The sequence below is a fragment of the Folsomia candida genome, unplaced genomic scaffold (assembly GCF_002217175.1).
Source record: "Folsomia candida strain VU population unplaced genomic scaffold, ASM221717v1 Fcan01_Sc002, whole genome shotgun sequence".
In the NCBI taxonomy this organism is placed as follows: Eukaryota; Metazoa; Arthropoda; class Collembola; order Entomobryomorpha; family Isotomidae; genus Folsomia; species Folsomia candida.
Window position 1 is genome coordinate 14932728 of NW_019091194.1, and position 24569 is coordinate 14957296.

Consider the following 24569-nt stretch of genomic DNA (forward strand, 5'->3'; position numbering starts at 1 on the left):
TTTGAGCAAACGATATGTCCAAAACTTGTGGCTCCTTATCTCTCGTCTTGAACATGCAGGATATTAGAAAAACCAATGCCACCAGCAATCACAAACTACAACACAACAACTTCTGAGAACGCTGTGTGTGCTGGAAGGAAGAAACGTATTTCATCCTTTCAAAGTTTTTCTGCCCAAACTCGATCGTAGATACAGCTCGATTTTTATCTTAAATAATGTCAATCTTCCTTCACATGAAACGTAAACTTTGCGAACTCGACGACAACTGAAGAGAGGGAGAAAGAAGAATAATGTGTGTTTAATTGTTGATCAAGGAATGAGGACCGAAATTGGAAAAATCATCAGCCGGATGTTATACATCTCTTGTAAGCATCGTTTTTTTCCCAGCGAGGCAGAGAGAGAGCAAACCTGAAGAGCAGCCTGTTAGATTTTCCTTCCCACATTGCTGAGGAGGTTCAATGAACTGACAGATCAGATCAGCGAGAGAGCAGTCTATCTTTTGGTTGCTGTCAATAGGGAGCATGCCACACCACAATGCACAACAACGTACACACAGATCAGCACCGGCCCACCAAAAACAGAGCGTAACTTGACGTAACTTTCTCCTTTCGTATGATCAGAGGAGGGAGTTGGCAATTGGAGCCTCACCACATTCACAGTCGATTCGCCATCCAGCCGGCTGTACGTGATGGAAGGTGGGAGCTCATGAGATTAGATGGTTCCACTTGATGGTTGCTTTCCCCATGCCGCCCTCCTTTCCCTCCTCGTCAGTTGAGGCCACACTCCATACGTCATAGATGGATGCGTGGGTACAACAATAAAAAATCGATTCATACTCCAATTCACTATCCGCTCCCACCGCACTGCCCATCATGCAACATTGCTGTCGTCAATTTTTTATGCATCGCAGGTTGGTTGTGGTGCTGGTGGTGCTGGTGGGTAAACAGGAGAATCCAGGTGATGAGAACGGAAAGTGTTTCTGAGAAGGCGACTTCCTGCACTTTCTCCACCCAATGGCTTTGTTCCACTCATAAATCAGTATCAATATCACTTCCCATCAATCAATATGAGTGAGCAGACTATTGGAATACCTTGTTCAGCTTCTGTGTGTATTCCATAAATTGTGTCGTATGGACGTTAATATGATCACCTTTTCGATTAGAGCCCATATCCTACGCCATTTACGGTGTACGTCGTGCGGCTTAATGTGCATGCAGCAGATACATGCATAAGCTAAGAAAGAAGAGAATTGTGGGGAATTATCGATTACTCATTGAGCTAATGTATGCATGTGCAACTCTTTAATAGCTATACAGCCATTCACTAGGACGTGAGAGCAGAGTGCAAAGTACGACTTAAGGTGAAGGACATCACGCTTTCTGACAAATGAAGACAAGTTGCATCATTGCAGCCCACATGCAAAAGTTTTGGTATTTCCAACTCAAATCGAGTTTGGTTAAAATAATTTATGCCACTTTGTAGTTTAAGTTTAATGTTATGCAGTTGAATTCAGCATGGTGCATCCCACTTCTGAAGCGGTCGGTTACATAAACTCACCTAAGAATCAACATTTGGGGCACAAGAATAATGTGGGTGACAATTGTGGAGTGCACACTGTCCAGTCCAAACTTAAAAGAGAACCCATTTTTCTCTCCACGTACTCTAACCGTATGGCCAGCCCAACTGCTCCTGCCGAAGACAAGGACTTGTCCGGGACAAAAGTAGCAGGCGTAAAAGGGCTTCTTCTTTCAATAAAGTACTTTGAGACGAGTGAAATTGAAGTGAAAAGGAGACAGCGACATTTTTCAATTTGATATACCACTTCTTTCAATCTTGACCGATCTGAGAGCGAGAGCGTGTTTGCTGGTCGTATAAGTAGTTCGATAGCTCGTCTCATGTCGATACACACACACACTCTCATCTATTAACTCATCTATTAACCATTTACAGCTCCCACACCGATACCACCACGGCTACGAGTCTGTTTTATCAAAACACTCCACCACAAGAGGCATCCACTCCGTAGCGATATATCACTCTAGTCAAATAGCGAATGGACGATAAATTCCAAACCTGAGGGGCCTCTGGATGCCTACGTACCGACCCACCGACCCACCGACGGACGAATAGATACGCTATACATAAACGATGCGGCTTTTGTAAATGTTGTCCTACGCATGAAACTAAATTGAAAAGTGCTTCTCGATCGAACAAAAATTACCATCGCATTGAATAACATTGTCCTGCAGGAAGGAGTGACATGAATACTTTTGAGTGTGCACAAATTTTCTGCTGCTTAACCTCAAAAGTTGAGCACGCATCAAAGCATCCTTCCCCACAAAAAAAATGGGACAAAATTGTATTTTTTATATTGCAATGATAAGTCACGAGGTAAGAATGACGTGTCCCTCGAATAAAATAATAGCATTCCAGTAAAATATACATTTCAGTTAGTTATTTACACTGTTAATTATTTTCAAAGGTTGTTTAAGCTGATCATTTTGTCAAGAGCATTTTTTGACGCATGTTTTTAGTGAAAGTTCGTGGACAATGTTTTTGAAGGGGAAAGTTTAGAACAAGATGGTTGAAATTTATTCTCGGGATCGAAGGATGGGGAAGTGGGTGGGTGGGGTAACGGCTGGACGACGAAAGGCAAGAGATGTGATCTCAAGTGTACACATCAGGAGAGGAAAAAATGGGTGTGCTTTCTTTAGAAAGTGATACTATTGCCCAAGAGATGGTCCGTGGTGATGGTGGCGTTCAGTCAGTGTTGACAGTGGTGGACTGTTTCTTCTTTACTTTTCCTGTAACTTTTTCCCTGATATACTTGACCAACGCACAGTTGACTTAGTGCTGGGTCAGCAGCTGCTTTCTCCGTCCGCTGACTCCTTCACCCCACATATTCCTCTCTGCTTGCCTTGCCCAATGGAGCTGGAGGCGACCAGCAGCAGTTGTCGTGGTGGAAATGGAATAAGCAACCGATAAAAAGGCAATCGTAGCTACAGACTTTTATCGGACAAATTGAGTAAATATTTTTTGACATGTGTTAGTTTTGCCGTCGGCCTCATCACATGTGCGGCCCTACTCATCATTACAATCAACTGTATCTTTCATAGACTTGCCTCATCATTCCTCTACTTATCCTTATATAAACAGATGCTGATTATTCCCACCACATGTCATCATTCGTTTTATTTACCAAGTAGCTCACACATATTTCGACGAGGTGCAAACAGCCAGGAGCCCTTGCATGCACTTATGTATAAGAAATTATGCCACGCAGCACGTATTGCAATTGTGCAAAAGAACACATGATTCAGCAGCTTATTGCATGCTACAAAGTTGTAAATGGATGGTTTTGAAAACCAGAAAAAATTTCAAGCGTTTCTTGTCCATTTGTTCCGTCAACCAACTGCACGTTCTTTCTTGAAAGAGTGATGGATAGTTTCTCTTTCGGTTTGATAACTCGACCGGAAAACCTCCTGCCACAATTTTTCTCAGACAGATGAATACTATCATATTACTTGACGTCTTTGTTTGTCATTTGTGATGGTATTGTGTTGCGCTGGAGTTCCAGACGTGGGCCTCGACATTTACAATATGGAAAATAGACATTGAGCTTCCTAATACCAATTATGGGAACGTTGCCACTCACGGAGGGGATAAATGGACGAGGGCTCGACATCCTGCTGATGTGCATAAATATACCACTCCAATGTATGTGCACTTGTGTATTTACATTTACTTGACCTGAGCAATTAATTAAATTCAAAGTGCTAAAAAATAAAATGATTTAGTCTAAATATATCTAATCCTAAGTATGTGTGGGAGAAAGTGTGATACAAACCACCGATTTAATTTAAACAGACATTTCTCTATGAATTAGCTTGGCTTTTCATGGTTCATAAAGTCGATTACGTAAACCCTGTTTAAAGGATGTATTTCCATTTAACGAGACCCATCTTGGAGTATCTTGGAGTATTTATAATGTGTATGTAGGTATTCGTACATGTTTGGAGTCAAGTGAATTTTGGAGAGGCCTAGTTGCATTAATTAAATATTTTTCAATCTCTATAATAATTTCTAAACCAGACTAGCCAAATAGAGGGATGAAACCCTTCCTGTGGAAAACTTTCTCCTTCATTTCCAGCCCACTCCACTCGCCCGAGGTGATCAGGCAGACTGACAAAGTAAACCGATCCACAGGCCGTTACACACAGTTCAAAAGCAGGGAAAAGTGCCTGCTCTCGCAGTCTCCCTTAATCAATTTCATGTCATGAGTAGAACACACGGCAAATACACTTTTGTTTCAAAGCTCGAGTAAAATTAAGAAAAAAACGAAATAAATTGAGTGAGCAAAAGGTGAAGTGGTCCATTTGAAGTTGTGACGACGGGACAGTTTCATTCGACTGGTGGACAAAATGGCCTGTTTTTCTGGGCTGCATGGTACTGGCGACGTTGGTGGTGGTGTGCAAGTCGTCTTGAGCTGAGCAGCAAAGTCTGAGCAACAGCCTCAGGGAGCCGGTCGACTGTGTGAGAGATGTGTGTTGTCTGGAGAAAGTGAGAGCAGCTTTCTCCGGCACAGAGGAGAATGGCGTATGCATGTACGGAGCACGGAATACAGCACAACGTCCCATCCCGGTTGGCATCAAAGTTCTAAGTGTATCGATCTGGTGTCTCAAGAAAATTAAATTTTTCCTCTCGTGCAGAGAAAAGAGAACTCCATTGTGTGATCCTGGCTGGCTGGGCTATCTTTCTCTCTCTTCCTCTGCACCAACTCCTCAGTCCTCATCGTCCCTATAGTTGGATGCTGATTGTGAGTTCAACAGCGTCTCCACATTACCCACATTCAATTCAAACACATCACATTACAGCAATTCGTTTGATCTTCCGCCCCCAAATCTCGCTAAATTTGTACGACACAATGCAGACAACTATGTCAATATTGCATACGGCTTTGGCCACTGAGGTTGGACTTTCTTAGCTGCTTTGTTTAGTTTAGTAAACAAATTACGGGCATTGTACTCCCAAACTTGTACATGTGTAAATACGGGATAATAATTTATAGCAGATACGCATGACAAACTTAATTGTCTCATTAAATATTCACTGCGTGTTCTATATACGTAGCTCAGAAATGTCAAATTTTTTATGAACTATTATAGCTTCTGATGCGGGTGGTTGTATGTTTGGAATTATTCTGAACAGAAAGCAAACTTGCCCGACAACAATATTTTGATAATGAGGAATCGATACTTTGGCAATAACATATTTAAAAGTTGATTGTCTTTACTACAGGTACTCAAATTTTTTGTTTACGATTGCTCAACTTGAACATTTGACAATGTGAATCTTTAGCAAAAATATGACAATCTGTCTTCTCGTTCAATTCTATTTATTTTTAATGGGGATTCTAATTGTGTAGGCAAAATCTCGCTTCTAGTGGTATACGTTGAAAACAAAGTTAATCTAACTAGGGCTTTTTATTGAGTAGGCAGGTACGTTGATCAAAGCTCGATTGATGTGGCCACAGCCTTTACAATCGTCAATCATATATGAAAATCAATTTAAAATCAAATTTTACGACTTTTTATTAAGAAGATGGAGATGCTTGTTATGCATAAGGTTATTTGATTTTTAGCCCAAACTAGGGCTTGTAGAATCGCCATATCCGTCTGTCCGTTTTGCGATAACTCGTGTGAAATTTACCCGATCGAGTTAAACACGACACAAAATACACATGCATTTATATATGTAATTAGGGAAAAATGAATAATCAAGGTGGAAAATGGGCAAGCATTTGTCAATTGTTTAAGCGAAACTAAGGAGGAGAGGCCGTGTACTATCAACTCACGGATCTCGATGCCCTTTGGATATGTTATAGTGTCCCATTAATGAACAAGAACTCTGAATTGGTTTGATGGCAGGGCCACATTTGCGCCCGCCACATCCACTCAAAGGGAGAAAGTGGTGCTTTCACTCATTCAAATCCACGCCAAAAATCCAATTTCACTCGGATTTTGAAATTCCGTACACCATTATACTCCCAGATAGTTGTTTTCTTATATCCAACATCAAACTCAACTTTTGTGATGACTATTTCACAGGCATAATTTGCGTTGTTTATTACTACGGCAATGCACAATAGAATTTTAAATTTTTAAAATACTAAAAAGTTATAAAAAAAAAGTTTATTTTGATGTTGGATATACGAAGACAACTATCTGGGAGTATAATGGTAATGGTACACGGAATTTCAAAATCCGGTAAAATTGGATTTTTGGCGTGGATTTGAATGAGTGAAAGTACTACTTTCTGTGTTCTTGGGGCAACTTTTGGTGGGTGTAGCGGGCGCAAATGTGGCCATGGCATCAAACCACTGTGGGGGTTGTTATTGATTCATAACATATCCAAATGGCATCGAGATCTGTGAATTTATAGTACGCGGTCTCTCTCCAAAGTGCTCGTAGAAAGCTGATATTTACTGTAATCGTAACACCCATGTTTAATTACTTAACTAATTGTAAGAATAATAATAAATGACAAAATTATTACTTTGAGGGACCAAATTGGGGTCAGCCTCACTTGTTTTTAAAAATAATAAAGAAAATAAGAGGGTTCGGGCTGTATGAAGCAGCTAGTAATTTAGAAATCCATGCTCCAGATGTACTTACTTCACTTTCACCACATTTTCCTGCCCAGGTTTTGGTTTTTCTTTGAGAGGAAATTTCGTAACTCTGCTCGCATGTAGCCACATTCACAGGTTACTGTCATATGATATGATTAATTTGGAGTGGCTAGAAAGCATTCGACCAACGTGATGGTGGAAGCGATTGGTTGTAGAAAAGTCTAGCAAAATAAATGTGACAACACGAAGGTGGCATCTATCAGCCCAAGTCGCTTGATGAGGCGGTGGCCCGACCAATGTGCAAAGACAAATGTGCAAACGACAAATGTGCAAAGACATTTGTGCAAACGATAAATGTGCAACCTGACAAATGTGCAGCCCGATAAATGTGCAAACGATAAATGTGCAACCGATAAATATGCAGGAATTTTTCCAACAAATGGTGCAATATATCTTGATATAATTTAAACATAAAATCAAATTACATCTCCTCAAAAACTAAAATTTGAAACATTAATTTTGTGGTGGCATCCCGTATGATGTCTGTTGAAGCTGTAGATCTTATATTGAGCAGTATTAATTTATTGTTAACTTAATATTTTACTAAATTATATTTTTATGGTGCATAAATTTCCTGGTACATACATCTTCGTGAATTCGTGAATTTTAGCCTATCGTATAGGCTGGAATTATGTACATATAAAAATTCTAAATTTCAATGAAATAATTCGGGATTTACTTATTTGCTGTTATTTTAAATTCTGTCCCCGCGGGGTGTCCCTAACTAAAGTTTAATTGTCACTAGCTAAATTTAGCATTACAGTGATTCGGCACGGGAATTTTATTATAAAATTGACAGGGGTCAACCCCGTTATAATGATGATTAGTAATATTTAATAAGTATAAAATCTGCATTATAAGATCTCCAGCTTCATAAGCTTCACCACAAAATTAATGTTTCAGAATTCTTAGTTTTTTGATAAGATGTAATTTGATTTGAAGTGTAAATTATATCAAGATATATTGCACTATTTGTTGGAAAAATTCCTGCACATCTATCGGTTGCACATTTATCGGGCTGCACATTTGTCAGGTTGCACATTTACCGTTTGCACAAATGTCTTTGCACATTAGTCGTTTGCACATTAGTCGTTTGCACATTTGTCACCCCATCGATGAGGCGTGGATATAAGGGAAATAGGACAAGTCTATTCCTCATTCCTCTCGTCTTGGGTGACCAAAGTTGATTGGCTTTAGGTTTATTCCCAGTTCGTTCCATCCATTGATTTGGAGTTTTGTTTCTCATATTATTTCTCGTGTCCACCTCAGTTCAATTTCAATTTACAACGAATGCTCGCGTTATAAATATCTGCCGAGTCATAACAAAATATGAAAACTTCCACATTTTCGTGTGTATAGCTATGTGTAGGTGTGTACAAACACATAATATGCATCGTACGCATACATAGAATAAGCAACGTTCTAAAGTTATTGAAGAAGCTATTTAATAATGAACGTTACAATGACAGTCTCAGTCACCAGCCACGATGGACCAACATTACTTTTAAAATCTCTGCACAACTATCGCATGCATGAAGTCATACACTCTTGATGTCAAACTCTGAAGGCTAAAAATCAACGCAAAAATTCTGCAAAGTGAGCGCGAGTTGTTCTGGGTCTCAAAGTTCGAAGAGTTTGACTCACATCCTGATTTTGAAGGCAGAAAGAGCGGATGGGAAAAAAGCAACCAAGTTTTACCATCCATAATTCATTTCCCTTCCCATCGTTGTAACACATCCCGTCAAGTCCTGAGCAGTGGTGGTGATGGTGCTAGCTCAACAGCCAAAAGAGATATCCACGTCTCCAGAGAAAATTGACATTCTCGAAATATCCATCTCCTTCGTCGGTACGTTGCATTAGTAAAACTACAGAACCGACTGTGCCTCCTCCTCAGTCCAGCCTAATAACCATTCTATATAGCTTAAAATTACACCGACACTGGAAAAATCCCGCGTTGTTGTCCTAATGACATCATCTCTTACGTAGGATGGAAAAATATTTGGATCATCTCACCAACCAAGCGACTAAGGATAAGTCATACATAGTTGGCTTTTGGTCATTATTAAGGCAGCCAAAATAATCATCTCGACTTTCTTTGAGAGACTTGCACTTCAGCTCAAAGTTTTGTCAAATGTCACTCAAACGTCCAACTTTCTCCCGATTACGCTTGTCTACTTAAAACTTGGTGGACGTGGAACCCAGCCCCACAATACCGTAGCTGCTCTTTATGATTCTTCAAAAATTACAAGAGCTTGAGAATACTGCTGCATAATAGCACACACTAACTGGCTGAAAACTTTCTTCATCCCTGTTCATCTGCGACTGCGAGGCCTATTCTTCACCCGGCAACCATTTGGTTTAATAACGAACGCTGCAAGTAAGACGGACGGACGGACGCCTGTAGTGTCGGCAAAGCGGACAATAATCGTTTCTCAGCGCAATCGTGCCATATTACCGCTTGCCCTCTGTGCTGAAGAGAATTTTCATCAACTGAGGCACGTGTATATCAATTGCGTCAATGTCTTGCTTAATTAATTGTGAGATAATTAAAATTTTCATTGAGTGTAATTTTAGACTCGAATACACACATCACCTGTGTAAAAATATGCAATATATGTGTGCTCTAAAGCTACCAATTCAATGTTTTTGTTTCCTCTATCATATGCACATTGCATATTTGAGGTTTAAATTTAAATGCTGAACTCGGATTTTATCACGGTGAAGTTAAAAATACTAAAGTCTTGTCGACAAATAAAACAAGCTTCTGGGCAAATGTGAGCGGCTTTCTATCTCTCCAGAATCGGAAAATGATTATTTCAGGAAAGTCCCATTCTCCAGAAATATGGGACATTTATTAAAAGGACTTAACGGGTTTTACGATTCTTTAAATTCTCTTCTTGCTTCCCAAAAATTTGCAAAGTTCTTGCATAGACGAAGGATATAACTATTATTTTACGTCTATTATTTTAGATCCTCTTTCTCTCTCGACCAGTTATTGGTTTTCAAATTTTGACCGTTTCATGGTTCTCATCCTTCTTAATAGCTCATAGCCAACCCAGTATTACGTATTCAGAAATGTTAAAGGCGACCTACGTGTCTAGTGAAAGAACGGCTACTAAAAATACACCCAAAAGTCAATAAAAAGTTCTTGAACATTTTGCTTGTTATCTATCCATTCATAACCAAGTGAGGTAGTTTTGTTCGTTAACTTCAAATCTCTTTGCGTTTCAGAAAGTCTCCAATCCAACATTTTGCAAGTAGCAATTTGCCACCAAATTTAGCATCTCTCTGTTCTAGCCATTTTCATGCTTCACGGAATACACGCAGCACCAGAGAGTAGAACAAGGAAAGCAAGCACGTGAAGGTCGAAGTCTGGAGAATAGCACCACCGCAACCGCTCATTTCCTCTGAAGGAAGTTGAGACGAGGCCTGGATGGATTTTAATCTGCCTAACAAGAAAGGAGTTTGAGGTTGGACTGCGAATTACTCGAACTATTCCGCACAACTAGGGGCACACGCTCAAAAGCATAGCATGCGCCCACCTCCTAACAATGATGATCTTTCTTTCTTCTTGCTACAAACAATTGAGTTGCCGACAGGAGGCTTGAGTCAAGAGGTCATTTGGCTTTCTCAACTCTCACCAAACTCTCCGCGTTTATCATCCGAATCTAATTTAAATTCTGTGGAATGTCGTTTTGAGACGAGGTGGCGAACGTACCACCCTCCTGCCAAACCAAACCGACCAGGCATGACAACGCAATTCCAGTCCCCGGAATTTTTGCCAGAGATTACGAGGAATTTGATCTCGGCTTTGTGCGGATGGATTAAAATTTAATTATATTTATTTGGTAATTACTTGTTCGCGCTGCCAATAACTAATTTAAATAGTAATCCATTCCCTGGTAACCTTTAATCATTTATTAAAAGTATGCACAACTAATTGGTCAAAAAAGTGTGTGAGATATCTTGAAAATACGTATTTATACTCCACTTTTCTTCTGGAGAGTGATGATCGCCAACGATAATTTCATCGCCTCCCCTTTTCCTCACCACCATCGTCATAAGCCACGATCGGGCAAGTCTAAAGAAAGGTTGGAGACCATATTTGTCACCCACACACACACAGAGATGCATTTCATAGTGGAAGGAATTTGCCAGTTACTAACAAGACTGTGAAAGAAGTCTGTGAAGAAATGAGTTGGTAAATTGAATAGCCTCTTTCTTTCAACATAAAGAGCTCTTTCTTTGTGCAAAGTCAAACGAAGGAGTATATTACCTAAATTTTCACTGCTTCATGTCGTTCACAGTTATTCAGGAAAAGAGATCGGTATTGTATCCTACCACACGAGGCTGTGTGTACGTATGTACACGCGGACATATGATAAGGCAAGAAGGAAAAGTGAGCGAGATATCTATGAAGCTGAGTGCTTCTGTTACAATTTTGTTTGTCATTCCGAGGATGGACTCTTTCGCTTTCAAAGGAGCGGCGAACACCACCACCGCCGCAACAGAAGAGAGAGAGAACACCGGAAACAAACTGGGAGGACGACGACGAGAGAGTAATGTTGTTGGTGGATTGGAGTGTTAGTTGTAAAAGGAAGGGATTCTTGGCTGGCTGTGAACTCGGTGAGTAAATGCAGCCAGGGAAGAATCCAGGATAAAAGAAGTTGAAAACTTCTTTTGATACCTTTCACATTTTGCATTCTCCAGAGGCACTTCTTATTCCACGACTTCCTCCTCTGCTCCACTAGTTAGTTACCCAATTGAATTGAATGAGTCGAGTGGTGAATTTGGCACCATGATGGTCAGAATCCCTTAGTTAAAAACTTACTCTCGACACTCATATCTTATACGACAACTGCTTTCCCTATCCCTCTCACGCCAAAGTGGAGACAAATGCATAAATTTGGGGCTTTTAGGAAGGAGCCCGTTATCAATTGCAACTTTTTATTTTCCGCCAATCAGCGTTTTCTAATAAGTTAAATTAGTAAAGATCGTAATCCTCATACGTATTTTAGATATATATCCGTCAGGAAATTGTAATTGTCATTTCCTTGCTCAGCAGCAAACTTAATTTTCTTCTTTCAGTCGGCATTTTTGGTTGGGGTGAGGAGCGTGGAAATCATATCAGAGCGAATATTTGTAATGTCACAGTGTATACGGAATGATAAATAGGGCAGAGTTATTTGCCAGAAATTTTAAGGTTCAATCAGAACCCAGCAGCGGTGTTTATCTTGGTAGCAGGAAAGCACAACTGGCTGCAGACGCGGCGTCTTGCCAACAGATAAAAAATAAATGGAGAAAGCTAAGCCAAGGATGGGATGGAACGAGGAAGGGCGACGCTAACTGAGCAAAGCAGACCAAATCTTGCTCATCTTGATTCTCTTCATAAATATCTAAATAAATGTAATACACCACATGCCTGCATACGAGGTTTAGCGAAACTATCCGCAATGAAAGTTGTTCCCTCCAACCGGGCTGCTCAATGAATTGCTCTCCATTTCGATCGGTTAAGTTCCAGTCTTTGCTGAGAAATGGAACGAGAAAATTTAACAAGAATCATTCACGTAATTGCAATATTTCAAAGTGACAGCAGCCTTCGTATTTTTTTAGAGAAAAGCTTCATCCATATGCATAATGTGCACACACTTGTGTATTATTAACGTTACGAAACAGGATAAGCACCGTGAAATCACGGAGCATGTATGGAACCAGGCAAACTCTGCACTAATAATCAACCATATGTATAAAATAAGAAAAGCTTATTATTATAAAATCCTGGATTATTAAAAAATTAATCCGCCTAATAAAAATAAGCTGACAACTCGGCTCACCCCATTTAACAGCGTGCTATTTTTCATGCGAGGCACTTTGCTTGCAGGAACCAAATATTTGTGCAGCACAGGGCATGCATAAAAAGCAAGATCAAATACGGGATTATTATTGCCTCCATTGTGCAACAACATGGTGGTAATACGGAGACGAGAAGGTAGAAATGTATACTTTACGTAAAAGCCATCCCATAATTTTCCACGGGACTATGCTTAAGATTACGTAGTGAATGTTGCGAAGTGAGCGTATGCATGGCTCTAGTCTGTTCCTTCGCTTTCTCCTCTGCAGCATATCAACAAAAGAAATTGCACAACATAAAATTAAATGGACACGCCACTCTTCTCTTTGAATGTGACGTCCCATTTTTGCTTTTTTCTCAAATTTTGGAGACGTTTCAGGTCATGAGAACAACAACAGCAGCAACGGCAACAAGAACTCGACCATTCATCCTTTATACTTTTGATAAGCTCGGAGCATTACCACTTGAGCCTTCCTCTCCCGACTTTCCCCGCAAAGTTGACTTTCTCGACATGTTTGTGCTCCCCTAATTCACTCATTCTCCTCATTGTCGTGTGCTTTCTCGTAATTACCTACTTCCTATGAAATCGGGATTCTCCTCATGAGCCATGGCTCATTATTCCACTCACTAAATTAAATTACGTGCAATATAATTTAATTTTCGTATGTTAACTTGTGCGCATTGTGCCCGTTTCTGAAGTTATGTATCTAGTCTACCTCCTCCTCATCATCCGAATGAATTCTCGTCATTTAGATCTCACTCGAGATACACAAGATCAACAGATTGACCAATCAATAACTGTTATCGCAGAGCAGTAAAATTTAATATGATAATCCAAGTTCATGAGAAGCACAAGTATGTACAGCGTTAATTGTCATACTAATGACACGAAGATCATACTTTAGCAAGTTTAGCTGCACATTTTACTTGGCTGTTGCGATCAGTAAATATATAAGATCCACAAGGGCCAAAATAGTTGGGAGTGACAATAGCATACCTTCTCTTGTTGACTGCGTTTCCCAAAATAAGATCTGTCGCGCATTGGATTTGTTGGTACTTGTTCATTCAATTTGATCAATGTCTGCCTGTTCTCATAGATCTTAGTTAGACATTGATCCTGGGGTGTACAACTGCTCTGATAAAAATGCAAAGGAATGCAATAAGTTGTGCTATTGTATTGTTCGTCGAACAATACGTCCACGTCTATCTCATGGACAGACAAGTAGATTCAATATTGAATTTTGAGTAAGAAAACAGGATGGATGCGTCAACAAGTAGCCGAGTAATCCATTTCTACTTCTCACACAGCGAACTCTGCTGGTGTAAGTCCACCAGGTCTGCTGACAATGCCAATTTATCATCATATCTGAATTCCAATACAAAATTACGCGGGTGAGCCAACAGAGGAGGATCGACTAGGTTGAAAACACGGCTGAGTGAGCTGAAAGTACAATCTCATGCACTCATACATAATAAATGCTGTACTGAGTCAAACGCCAAGATGAGAAAGTGAGTGGGGTCGGCCAGACTCGGATCTTTTCCAAAAAGAACCTCGTCCCACCCAAATTTTCCGTAGGTATGTGTAACCACCTTGGAAATGTAATTTTGTTGGCATGTAGCAGGAAACCAAGAAGTAAAATTACTTTCCGATAATCTCAATGGGACCATGCTGCTCGCTCCCACTCGGAACTTTCTCTTCTCTATTTTGATTAAACGCGCTCCTTTTACCTCAGGAGGAGGAGGAGGAGGAATCTGTTTTGTTCCTCAGATTATTCCTTTCACAACCAAGTCTCCGAAGCTAAAAGCCAACAACAAGCAGCGGAATGATCAACTATTTATAAACAGGAGGAAGGAACTTGGAAATGCTTAAATTCTTCCGGAGAATTCTACGTTGGCTTTGGCTAGAATTTTATCCCAGATCTGACGCTGAATATGGATTAGTACTTATCTTCTCCCTCTCTCTCTCTCGCGGATGCATGGCGAGGGATTGTTATTTAAGAGAGGAGACCGCATCATTTTCTCCTCTCGTCCTCCCTTCGGGCAAAAACAAGGGTTCACAGGTATTGCAAAATCCGAGGCTAGTGTGGTGGTGAAATTGGCTGGAACACAGCCGTCTGCATGTGTTGCTTTTGTTTTTGTTTTCTTATGTGACTGAGGTGGTCTTCGTGGTTAAGTACGATAATATTAATATACATAATGCATGCACTCACTCTGGCAAACTCTCCCACCCATCAGTTTCCCTTCTGCATTATTACATATTACGGTATCTCACGTAGTAGAATTCGGGCAAAACTCGTGGTGGTGGCGAAATCAGACTTAACATATTCTTTCTTTCTTTAGATGTTGTTGATGCTGCGAAGCCAGTTTTCTGGGGACTGCAAATGCAGCCTGCCAGCCATGTCAGCCAAAGGTCTTTGTGAAGTGAAAGTATCAAAGAAAAAGTAAAAACGACTCGCCTCATCCAGAATTTTAATATTATCTCAACACACCGTGGCCTCCCTTGTATCCCCAGTCAGCCGTATACTATATCTATCTCTCCTCGATAAATGCAGTCGGGTACAATCACCCACGGACGCGACGAGGAGCTGACTATATCCGTGTATACGCTATTACCCACACGCTTGTTCTTTCAACGGGAAGAGAAAGGTTCCAGGAATTTTATTATATTGTGCAGTGATGGATTTTATATTCTTCTTACTTTGCACTTTCTTTCTTGTGGCTTCTCCTAAGATTTTGTAGGTTGTAAGACCAAAGGAACTTCAACAAGACCGGGTTTCTAGTTTGAATTATTTTCGTGGTTGAGTGATATATTACATGGTTTGCATTTTTAGCATAGAAATAACACCCAAGATGGGTACACAAAGTCTCTTAAAACATAAATCAATAAATAAATCTTTCTTTTTGGGGAAACTCTGTTGAGATTTCCGCCCATTCACGCTTGACACGATCTTGACACTTGACATGCAAACGAGCAACTATCTGTCTGTGGTGTGACCGCCGTCGACTGAATTAATAATAACAAATGGTCCAAGTATGATGCGGATTCCACATAAACAAAGGTGTTATCTGGGAAAGAAATTCTCTTGCCCAGGGTTTTTTTTCTTTCGTGGTGGATGATGTGTCGGTGACAGGCTTCAAAATTTCCGACTATGAAATGAGAAAAAAAATACTTACGTTGAGAACTGTAACGCCGGATAACGTTTTCCAAAAACGTGTTTTGTGGAGCAACTAAGCCCCGTCTTCCACCCGGCATGGTTGCTGCAATTTATTACTTGCTGACAGTAAAGAGGCAGTTGCTAATTTCTTCCAACCTTGTGTTGCAAGGCTTGTGATTGCCTTTTTGATGTGTTGCGCAGGGATCGGAGAAATTACACTGTGCTAATAAAAATAAAACCCCCTCACTTTATCCTCCCAGTGATTATTTGCATTATCATCATTGTCAGTTAAATAGCTAATCATTCACCTTCAACGGATTTTACGCAGTTGAAACAAACCCTGCAGTAATGAGAGAGCAGAAATCACTTTCTCCGTACAAGAAACAACTACAACTGCACTAATCTACAGATCTATAATTATTCTGCACTGTCAAAATGTCGACTATGATATCTGAGTACGTATGAGAAGGGGGTAGAATTTATCCAACAATCAAAATTCAAAGTTTTTGAGTTTGTTCAAAGTCCGTATTTTTACTTAGCACATTTTCACTGCTGCATAATGTCTTGATGAAAGTTTGTCAATAATTTTGCAGAAGCGAGAGGACTGCTGAGCAGTATCAAGGAGGAGATTGAGAGTTGGATGCGCTGGCATTGGTATCATTATTATGAGTGGAAATGACAATCGCTAAAAAGCATTCGAGTCCTGCCACGAAGTCTTTTATGAAATACCCCACTGTCCATTCTGGCGAGACACTTTTTCATCATTTCGGTAAATGGGCAAAGTTATCCATCCACTACTGCTGTATTAATATCAAGAGCCTGCTTCTCTCTAGTAGGAGGATGAGAGAGGAAAGTGTGTAATACAACTCTATGTTGTCACGCCATTCAGAAACTGTGGTTGCTGGTGAGTGCGGTGGGTTGCTGTTTCCAGGGGTTTACATTTGACAGTTTACTTCTTATTTAGAGAACCCGACCACAAACCATCCATGCATTTCCTCACTTTTCTTTGGTAAACCACAAGCGAAAATCAATACGCAGATTATTAGGGTGTTGAATTATTAATCGTATTTGGGACAGCACACTGCCACACTGCTGTTGTTGAGACGTGGCCGTGGTGTCATTTGCTAAAGTGACAAACTGCTTAAACACGGAATGTCTGGAGGAACAAGTAGAAGACGAGGTTTGTTGATCGGTTAGCCCGTAAGACGACGACAACAAGCATTCAAGTGTATGAATTTGTTGATGCTGTCGCTGGCGAGCTTTCTTCGCCTATGTGATTGATATTCTACTGAGCACCACTTAATTATGGTTTGAGAGAAATTGATCTCCCCTGCGCTCCTCTCATCTCAGCACAACACTGGAATGTCGTAATAATTTTGGTGGTGGGTTCTCGCGAAATCTAATTAATTAGTGGAACTTGATGAGCTCAAGATGGTTGCATTTTTCTGCTGGACGACGAGCACCTCGAACAAACATTCTTATCTCAAACTGGATGGAGCGAAGACTTTTTGAATCTCAATTTGTATTAAATCCCAAAGAATACAATCCTACAAGTAAACATACATTGTCCAGAAAATTGTTCAGAGGGGGACTTGTGCATGATAAGATTGTCAGCGGAGATTAGGATTGCAATGATATCAAGTGAGGTTCAGTGAAGGTGAGGTGTTAGTTGTTGTGACAGTTGGTGGGCCCGCTTGTGGCATCACACTTGCCAAGAACGGAAGCTGATGAACCAACGAGGAGGAGGAGCAGAAGTAGTTGTCGTCGTGGTATGTGGAGTGGTGACACTGTGACTGTGGCGTTTTCTTTGTTGCAATAAATTGGAGGAAAATTGAGACAAGAAACAAAGAGCAGCAGCAGCAGAGTGATTCAATTTCTTCTTGGTACGACTTCTTGATGTCGGTCATCATGAGAATAAATTGTGTCATCCGTGATCGTGGTATTCCATTTTATTTGGCTGGGTTCATGTTTTCCTTTGTCACAAGAGTTGCTTGCATTATTTCTTCCAACATTTGAGACACCACTTTGAAGTAGATGCTGTTGGCAGTTAGAGTGGTCTTGCCCGTAAGTGTCATTATAATGATGATGTGTATTCTTCTTTAAGATCATAATAATAGCGGAAATTTAGTTCACTTCTTTGAACGCTTTGTGATGAAAGGAAAATTCTCGTGGTGTACGGAAATCAACCCGGAATATAATTTCACTCACTTATGCATGTAGATATACATGTACTTGTGTACGCACACACTTATTTCCCAGCTTTCTCTACAATTCTGTCTCACAACAGCGGTTGTGGGTTAAGAGCTTGGTGTGACACTCGAGTACAAATGTGTTTCCTGCAATAAAAAAAAATATTCTCTCATGGAATTTGTAAATCTTGTTGAAACCAAAAAAAAAACGAAAAAAAAATGCTTGAAAATTAGATCAAAGTAGAATTGTTTGCTGGTTGCGCAGTTTATTTTTCCTTCTTCTGCTTTTATCACACAGCAAATAAGAAGAGTGACATTGACATGGTGGGAATGGAAATTGATTTTGACAATAATAAATGATTGACTTTCCCATTCAAATATTCAGCAAAGTTGAAAGTCAAAGAAATGTCGTGTTCACTGAGTTCTGTCATAAATCCTAAATTCCGTTTGGAATGTTTATTTCAGGCTGGCTGACATGCTGTTTATTCCGTTTGACACTGCCTAAATAGGACCAAAAAAGTACTTGAACGGTCATTTTCTAGCTAAAATCACATTACATTTTTGGCAATTTATTTAAAACATTAAAACAACTGGTTTCACTTTTAGGGGGAAATCAAGTAAACCACGCTTCCACGTTCAAGTCATTTACACCAAGATCCCGGAGAATGGAAGTGTTATGGAAAATGGTGTCTTCAATTATTTATACTGCCAAATAACCTATACTGCCAAATACCCTATGCTGTAATGATGGCTGGAATAATGAATCGATGCAAAATATCAGGAATGATATCCAAACCAAAGTATTATCGATTGAATGCTGCAAGATTATGTATTCGGCTAGACAGCATTGTCACAGTGCTGAATATGCTGCATACTCCCACGTCATTCGCATGAGATCGTCATCATTCTTGACAATTGGAAAACGAATCTACTACTTACTACACTTTTCTTGCAAAAAATCGAGGAGCCCGTTGCATGGTTGTGAAAATGCTGGTGGCTAATGCCAAGGACGTAAATATATCACAACGAGTAGATAATATATCAATTCTAACAAAAGCCTTCGATGCTTTCCTATTGCCAGCACGACAGCACACTCAACGTTACGACACTTATTTGATATGCCAGTGAAATGAGAAGAAGAAGAAGGAGCTCGAGAGAAAAAAGAATATTTCTGCTCCTCGGTCGGATTCTCGAGTTTCAATCAAATTGGCCCAAGCCAAAAACAAATATTGTTTTAAGTTTTGGCTGTGTTTTAATTGATCCAGGATAAGGACATTTTTGGTGCAGTGGCTTCTTTGTCGTGTAGCTTAGCCATGTCGCTTATATAAATTTTCTATATTCTGGTGAATTTCCGATATTTGTCCTTAATTTGAATATTAACAATAAAGCCAATCGAAATATTTCAGAAACAATAATGTGAGAAAATCACTTGCATATTAGTATTAAATTGATTACTGGTAGAAAAATTTCCCTCCTCGAACGAGTAAGTAGTTAGTTGCCGTCGTTAGTGTGTTTCTACTGTAAACTTTTTTGTGCTTTGTGCAGAAAAGTGTAAAACGAGACAAACTTGCTTTGAAAGAGGGAGACGGATTGCTTTGATTATCAGCACGTCTTTTAATTTGACAAACGACAAACACCGCACATAGAGATATTGCGTCGGCTACACGATTGGTGCGGCAGACTGGTCACACGAGTGACAAAATGGGGCAACAGCTTTCACTCCTTTTTTTCCAAACCTAACCAGTCCTTTGGTACAGATTGGTGTACACAAGGATTGTCTTTCGGCTCAAGTGGAGCGACTGAGTAGAGTTTGTTAATGTGAATGTAGCTCTGTAACGTATTTTTAAACGGCGGCGTTTGTTCTCCACGATCGAGTGAGAATTTGGCGATTTGGGTAACCCCAGTGTCCCACGGTTGGAACGAGACTGAGTGAGCAAGGATGAGATTGAGAAAGGGTTGTGAAACTTGGGAAAGTTTCCTTTTCCGTGCATCACCACTAGCAGCACCACCACCACCACGACCACCAGAGCCAGGGAAAGCAGTTATGACATGAGAAGCGAAATAGTAGTTGGACGGATCCTATCCGGTCTCGCTTTAGAATGCTGAGAGCGAATTCCCCTTCTTTGCCCTGCTCCACATTGCACGCCATCATACATAATGTGCACCGAGGAGACCACGGAAGAGTACGTATCAACGTAGTATACATAGAAATACCTTTCTCCAGCCATCCCTCCCTCTGCCACGACGACTACTACGACTTCTGCAGTAGCCGTGGAACATCATTCTGGAGCCCATGCTTTCCCGGCACCGTGCTTCCTCTGCTGTTTCAAGATCTCATCCAGCTCCTGCTTTCACTACGGCTACGTAACGTACATAGTTCAGCAGCCAATGTCTACCACACACACACATTTGTACTGCTCAATGGTTGAAACTGTGAGTGCCTACTCCTCAGTCAGTCCCAGTCTTGTACAAGTCTGCGAGTAAGTTGTGTTATGGAAGACGACCAAGGAAGGAAGGAAGGGATCTTTGCAGTGCGAAATATATATGAAATTGACTACAAACCCAGCTGGTTGTATTGGTCGGAGGACCTTAAAAGGTTGACCTGCGCTCTTTTCCCTTACTTACCCAGGACTCTCTCCAGTCGTCGTCTCATTGCTTTCTCCATTGCATTTATTTGCGAAAGTCGCCCAGTTTTATTCTTTCTGTCGTATTGTGTTATAGACGGACTTGGACTCCTCGCCCATTGTCTCTCGTCTCCGGCCTAAAGCAACATCTCTCTGCAGAAATTTCCTCTCCGTTCCAACTCCTGCAATAAAAAATACCACTTTTTTGTTTCCTTTTCATTTCAACGATCCCTCTTTACACCCACGACTCCCTTCCTGTTGTGTATTTCATATGCATTGTTTCCATTGTGGGAGGAGGCAAGATGGAGATTAAAGGGGGCTTGATTTAATAACCTTGATATGCATAAATAGCATGCATTGTCATTAAACTTTTTTTGTTTTTAAATAAATTTCATGGAATTGCAACCCTTTATTATTACATTCAAAATAAATCATACAATGAGATTTCCAAACATAACGAAACTTAAAAAAATGGAAGAATCATTGCACATAAATTATACTAAAATTAGGCCATGGCTTGCAAAATTATGCTGAAAACTTGGAGACATAATTCACGATGACAATGTTTATGAAAGCATTGGAATTTATATTAAAAAGAAAGAAGAAGATTCAGCCTAGACGGACACCCAAGTTGTTGACATACCCAAGACGCCAGGTTATATGGGTTGGGATCCTTTGTCAGTGTCATTAAGTGGGTTGTACATGCACGGGTTGCAGCATTTGAATGAGACGAGTGTTGGTCTATCCAAAATGCAGACGATTATTGAGTATCAATCAATGCCATCGATTTTTTTGCATGAACACTTTGCCAACCTTTGCAAAATATAAGAGTCCACTCCAACTCACCACTAGCGAATGTCAATGGGTTGGCAAACATAGCGACTACGAGTCGAAAGACGGGAAAGTTGTTGGCGTTGTTTTGTTTGAGGCTGCAAAAAACTACACACCATGCATTTTAAAAGGACAACATACATGGAAAAGGAGAACAAAACAGGCCAGGGTTGTTTTGCAAAAGTTACCACGCATATGTGTGGGGGAAGCCTAAAATAATAAGGGGAAAATGGGTTTGGACATGCAATCCAGGAACACGCTTGTGTTGCGAATTTTATTTCAGGGCAGTTTGAATTCGCATAGTTATCATTCAATCATTTAGCATGGCCACATTTGCTCTTGCGGTTCATTCACAGTGCGCATCTTATGGACTAAAAGCGTGGAATACTTTAAATTCAAGGCCAATACAAATATTTTACATTACTAATCCTTAGCATTACTTTATATAAGTGTGAAGTCAGAGGAATAAATGTGAGCCACGGGTAAATTAATTCCAAGGCATATTCTTTCACCAGAACTCTTAATGGCTTAATGGGGTCTAAGTATTTGATACAAGTACACAATCCAGATAGAACTGGATGCAAATTTTGTTCCTGTTATTTGAGAGGTTATCGAATGAGACACATGCATATTTTACTCAATGACTTACTATTTAATACAGCATGTACTAATACGTAGTCGACATTGTAAGTGTAAAATTTTGAGTGTAATAAAGCAGTAAAAAAAGGTAGCTAATTTTTACGCATGCGATTTCGAAAATTATAAAAGATTACTGAAGATTTTAACTTGCTCATCACAGAACAAGACATTTTTTCCCTGCCTGGCGAACTCTCGTCATTTATTTTGCCGAATGTTGCAGATACAGATAATTGTGGAATTAAGAAAGTGGAAATCACAGAGTCACATGAGACAAGAATTTTGGGGTTGTCCATTTTCGTTCCATTGTTCAATAAGAGAAAGTGAAGTAGGTCCTCGGAGAGAAGAAGGAGAAATTTATTCCCTTGCGTGTATGTCCATCAAGTAAAGAATACGGAAACATGGACCATGTAAAATACTTACAACAAAGTGAATTTAAAACTAAAAGTCACCTCAACAGCTTCATGCGTGGCCGAATATACTCTACGATCTCCTCTTCCGCATCATCAGGGGCAACGATGAAGTTGGAACTTTTCGCCCAACAACTGTTCGCAGAAAAGACAGGCTCTGTTAACTTTAGATACCGTGTAAAAAATGCAAAAGGTTCTCCATCCAGGCAAAACTTTTGCTAGCTGCGTAGGTATAACAGAGTAGATAATACATGTATAGTGCATAGAGAGAAGAAAGTGAAAGTAGGCATTTACCGTGATTGTTGTTATGCTTGGTGGTATATAATATTGCAGCAGTTATAAGACCAACTAACTGCCTCGTCATAATAGGCATTCAGCGAGAGAGAGATCTTAACTCTCGCCCGTGCAGAAATTTATTTAGAGGCAAGGAGACCGACCTAAAGAACATGTAGATGAACAGGTCCTGAATATTTAGACGTTTGTCTGACTGCTGCTGTCTTTCTCTCACCCACTTTCCGCTTTAGAGTGAAAACTTTAAATCTAATCCAATCCCACAAAGCAGCAGCCGTGCCTTATATTCTGACTGGCAGATAGATTCTCAGAGTCAGAATCAAGCTCCCTGCACGTATTTCTTTTGTAGCTGATGGGAGTAATATCCTTAATGCATTTGACTACAGTCGTTCGATAATTTGGAACCTCACCTGAAGGCTCAACCGGTCCAGGAATGCTCAGCAGTGGCGTTGTATTTCCCATTATCCTTCCTTTTTGAATTGAAAGCCAACTACGTCTCCCCAATCCCACCTCCTCCTCCTCACCATCTAAAATTCCAACCCACCTCCTTCCGGCCTATGTAGGGCGATTTGGGGAGGAAAGATGTGATGCGAGTGAGTTAGTGAGTGAGCGAGCAAAGGAGCAACAGTGTAATGCCTTTTGAGAAAAGTGAAACGAGAGAACTTCAAACACTTGGAAGAGCTTGCTTTTTGGGAGAGAAAGTGGGCTGCACACAGTTCCAAGTCGAGTTTTAGAGTATATGTACATTTGGTGGAAGAAGGAAACGTCCAAAAGCCGAACTGGATTCAGGTTTCGAATAATTCAAAGCATTTCTACGACAAAGTCTCGAAGGTTCAACATTTAAGAGTTGGAATATCTGAGAGATTCTCCTGTCTGCCAGTCACCAATGTGTTGATGCTTTCGCGAAAGGAGGAAAAGTCAAAGTCGTCGAATCAAAGCAAACCTCACAACAAATGCCGCATCTAATTGCATCCTGTACCCCTTGAGTCTGCTTGTGTAGCAAGTGAGGCATACGTAATTTGTCAAAGTGTTAGGTTCGTATGGATGTTTTCATGAGCATTTATTTGTGTAGCGGATGAATGACATTTTCATCGTCAGCACTCAAATGTAAATCAAATAGCAATTTTTGGTACGCGTGCTTCTTGAACTTCAGACGTTAGAAATTCTCAATTCGAGTGAAAGTTCAATTAAATCTAAAGAAGGCTGGATCCGCTCGGAGTAAGATTCCCCTCTGCTCCCAGCACACCTTTCCAATCCAACGAAATTAATATTTCCAGAGCCCCCAAGCAGGTTAGTTGTTGGTCGACGTGGCCGTTGGGCTCAGGGCGATTTCTCTCATCAAAAGTATCCAATCCAATCGTACGTGAGATTATAGCTGAGGGAAGTTTATCGTAGCATGGCGTACATCTCGACAAACTTTGTGCAATCCGCAGGCAGGCGGACAGGTAGTCGATAAATAAGATAAGAACACGAACACAGAATCGGGAAATACGAATTTCATATGTTTTCAAGTACTTGTAGATTCGCAACTTGATGTTGGTTTAATGGCTTGGGTTACATTCCATCAACTTTGGACTTATTTTCGGGCCTCGGATGAATGTTTGCTAGTTACATATATCTAACTCGATATATATTTTCAGATCAATCCACTCCAACTCCCCATTTACGTACAACACGGGTATTAGGCTCTTATTATATGTAAGGATGTACATATGTAGGTGTATGATTATATAAGAGAAGCAGATGTGTGTACATTATTCCGCTGCTTGTTACAAATCTCTAGGCTCTGTTTCACTTTAAATTGAATGGGGTTTACAAAAAGGAAAAATAAGATGTATGTAAGATGCTTAGATTTCTCGAAAAAGAAGAACCACTTCAATACATTTGTGAAATT

At 40.2% G+C, this 24569-nt stretch overlaps 1 protein-coding gene and 1 long non-coding RNA gene across 2 annotated transcripts in view; one reads left to right on the top strand and one right to left on the bottom strand.

The window, feature by feature from the left end:
- Positions 1-18024, bottom strand: part of LOC110843487 (potassium voltage-gated channel protein eag) — a 76094-nt gene extending 58070 nt beyond the window's left edge. The window contains exon 1 of the mRNA XM_035847841.1: positions 15714-18024. Coding sequence (XP_035703734.1) covers positions 15714-15792 — 79 coding nt within the window. The 5' untranslated portion in view covers positions 15793-18024. The remainder of the gene's footprint in view (positions 1-15713) is intronic.
- LOC118434403 lies at positions 17646-19265 on the top strand. The gene is made up of 3 exons (XR_004833983.1): positions 17646-17758; positions 18349-18402; positions 18490-19265. It is a non-coding gene; the product is annotated as an uncharacterized LOC118434403 (long non-coding RNA).
- The last annotated feature ends 5304 nt before the right edge of the window (positions 19266-24569 follow it).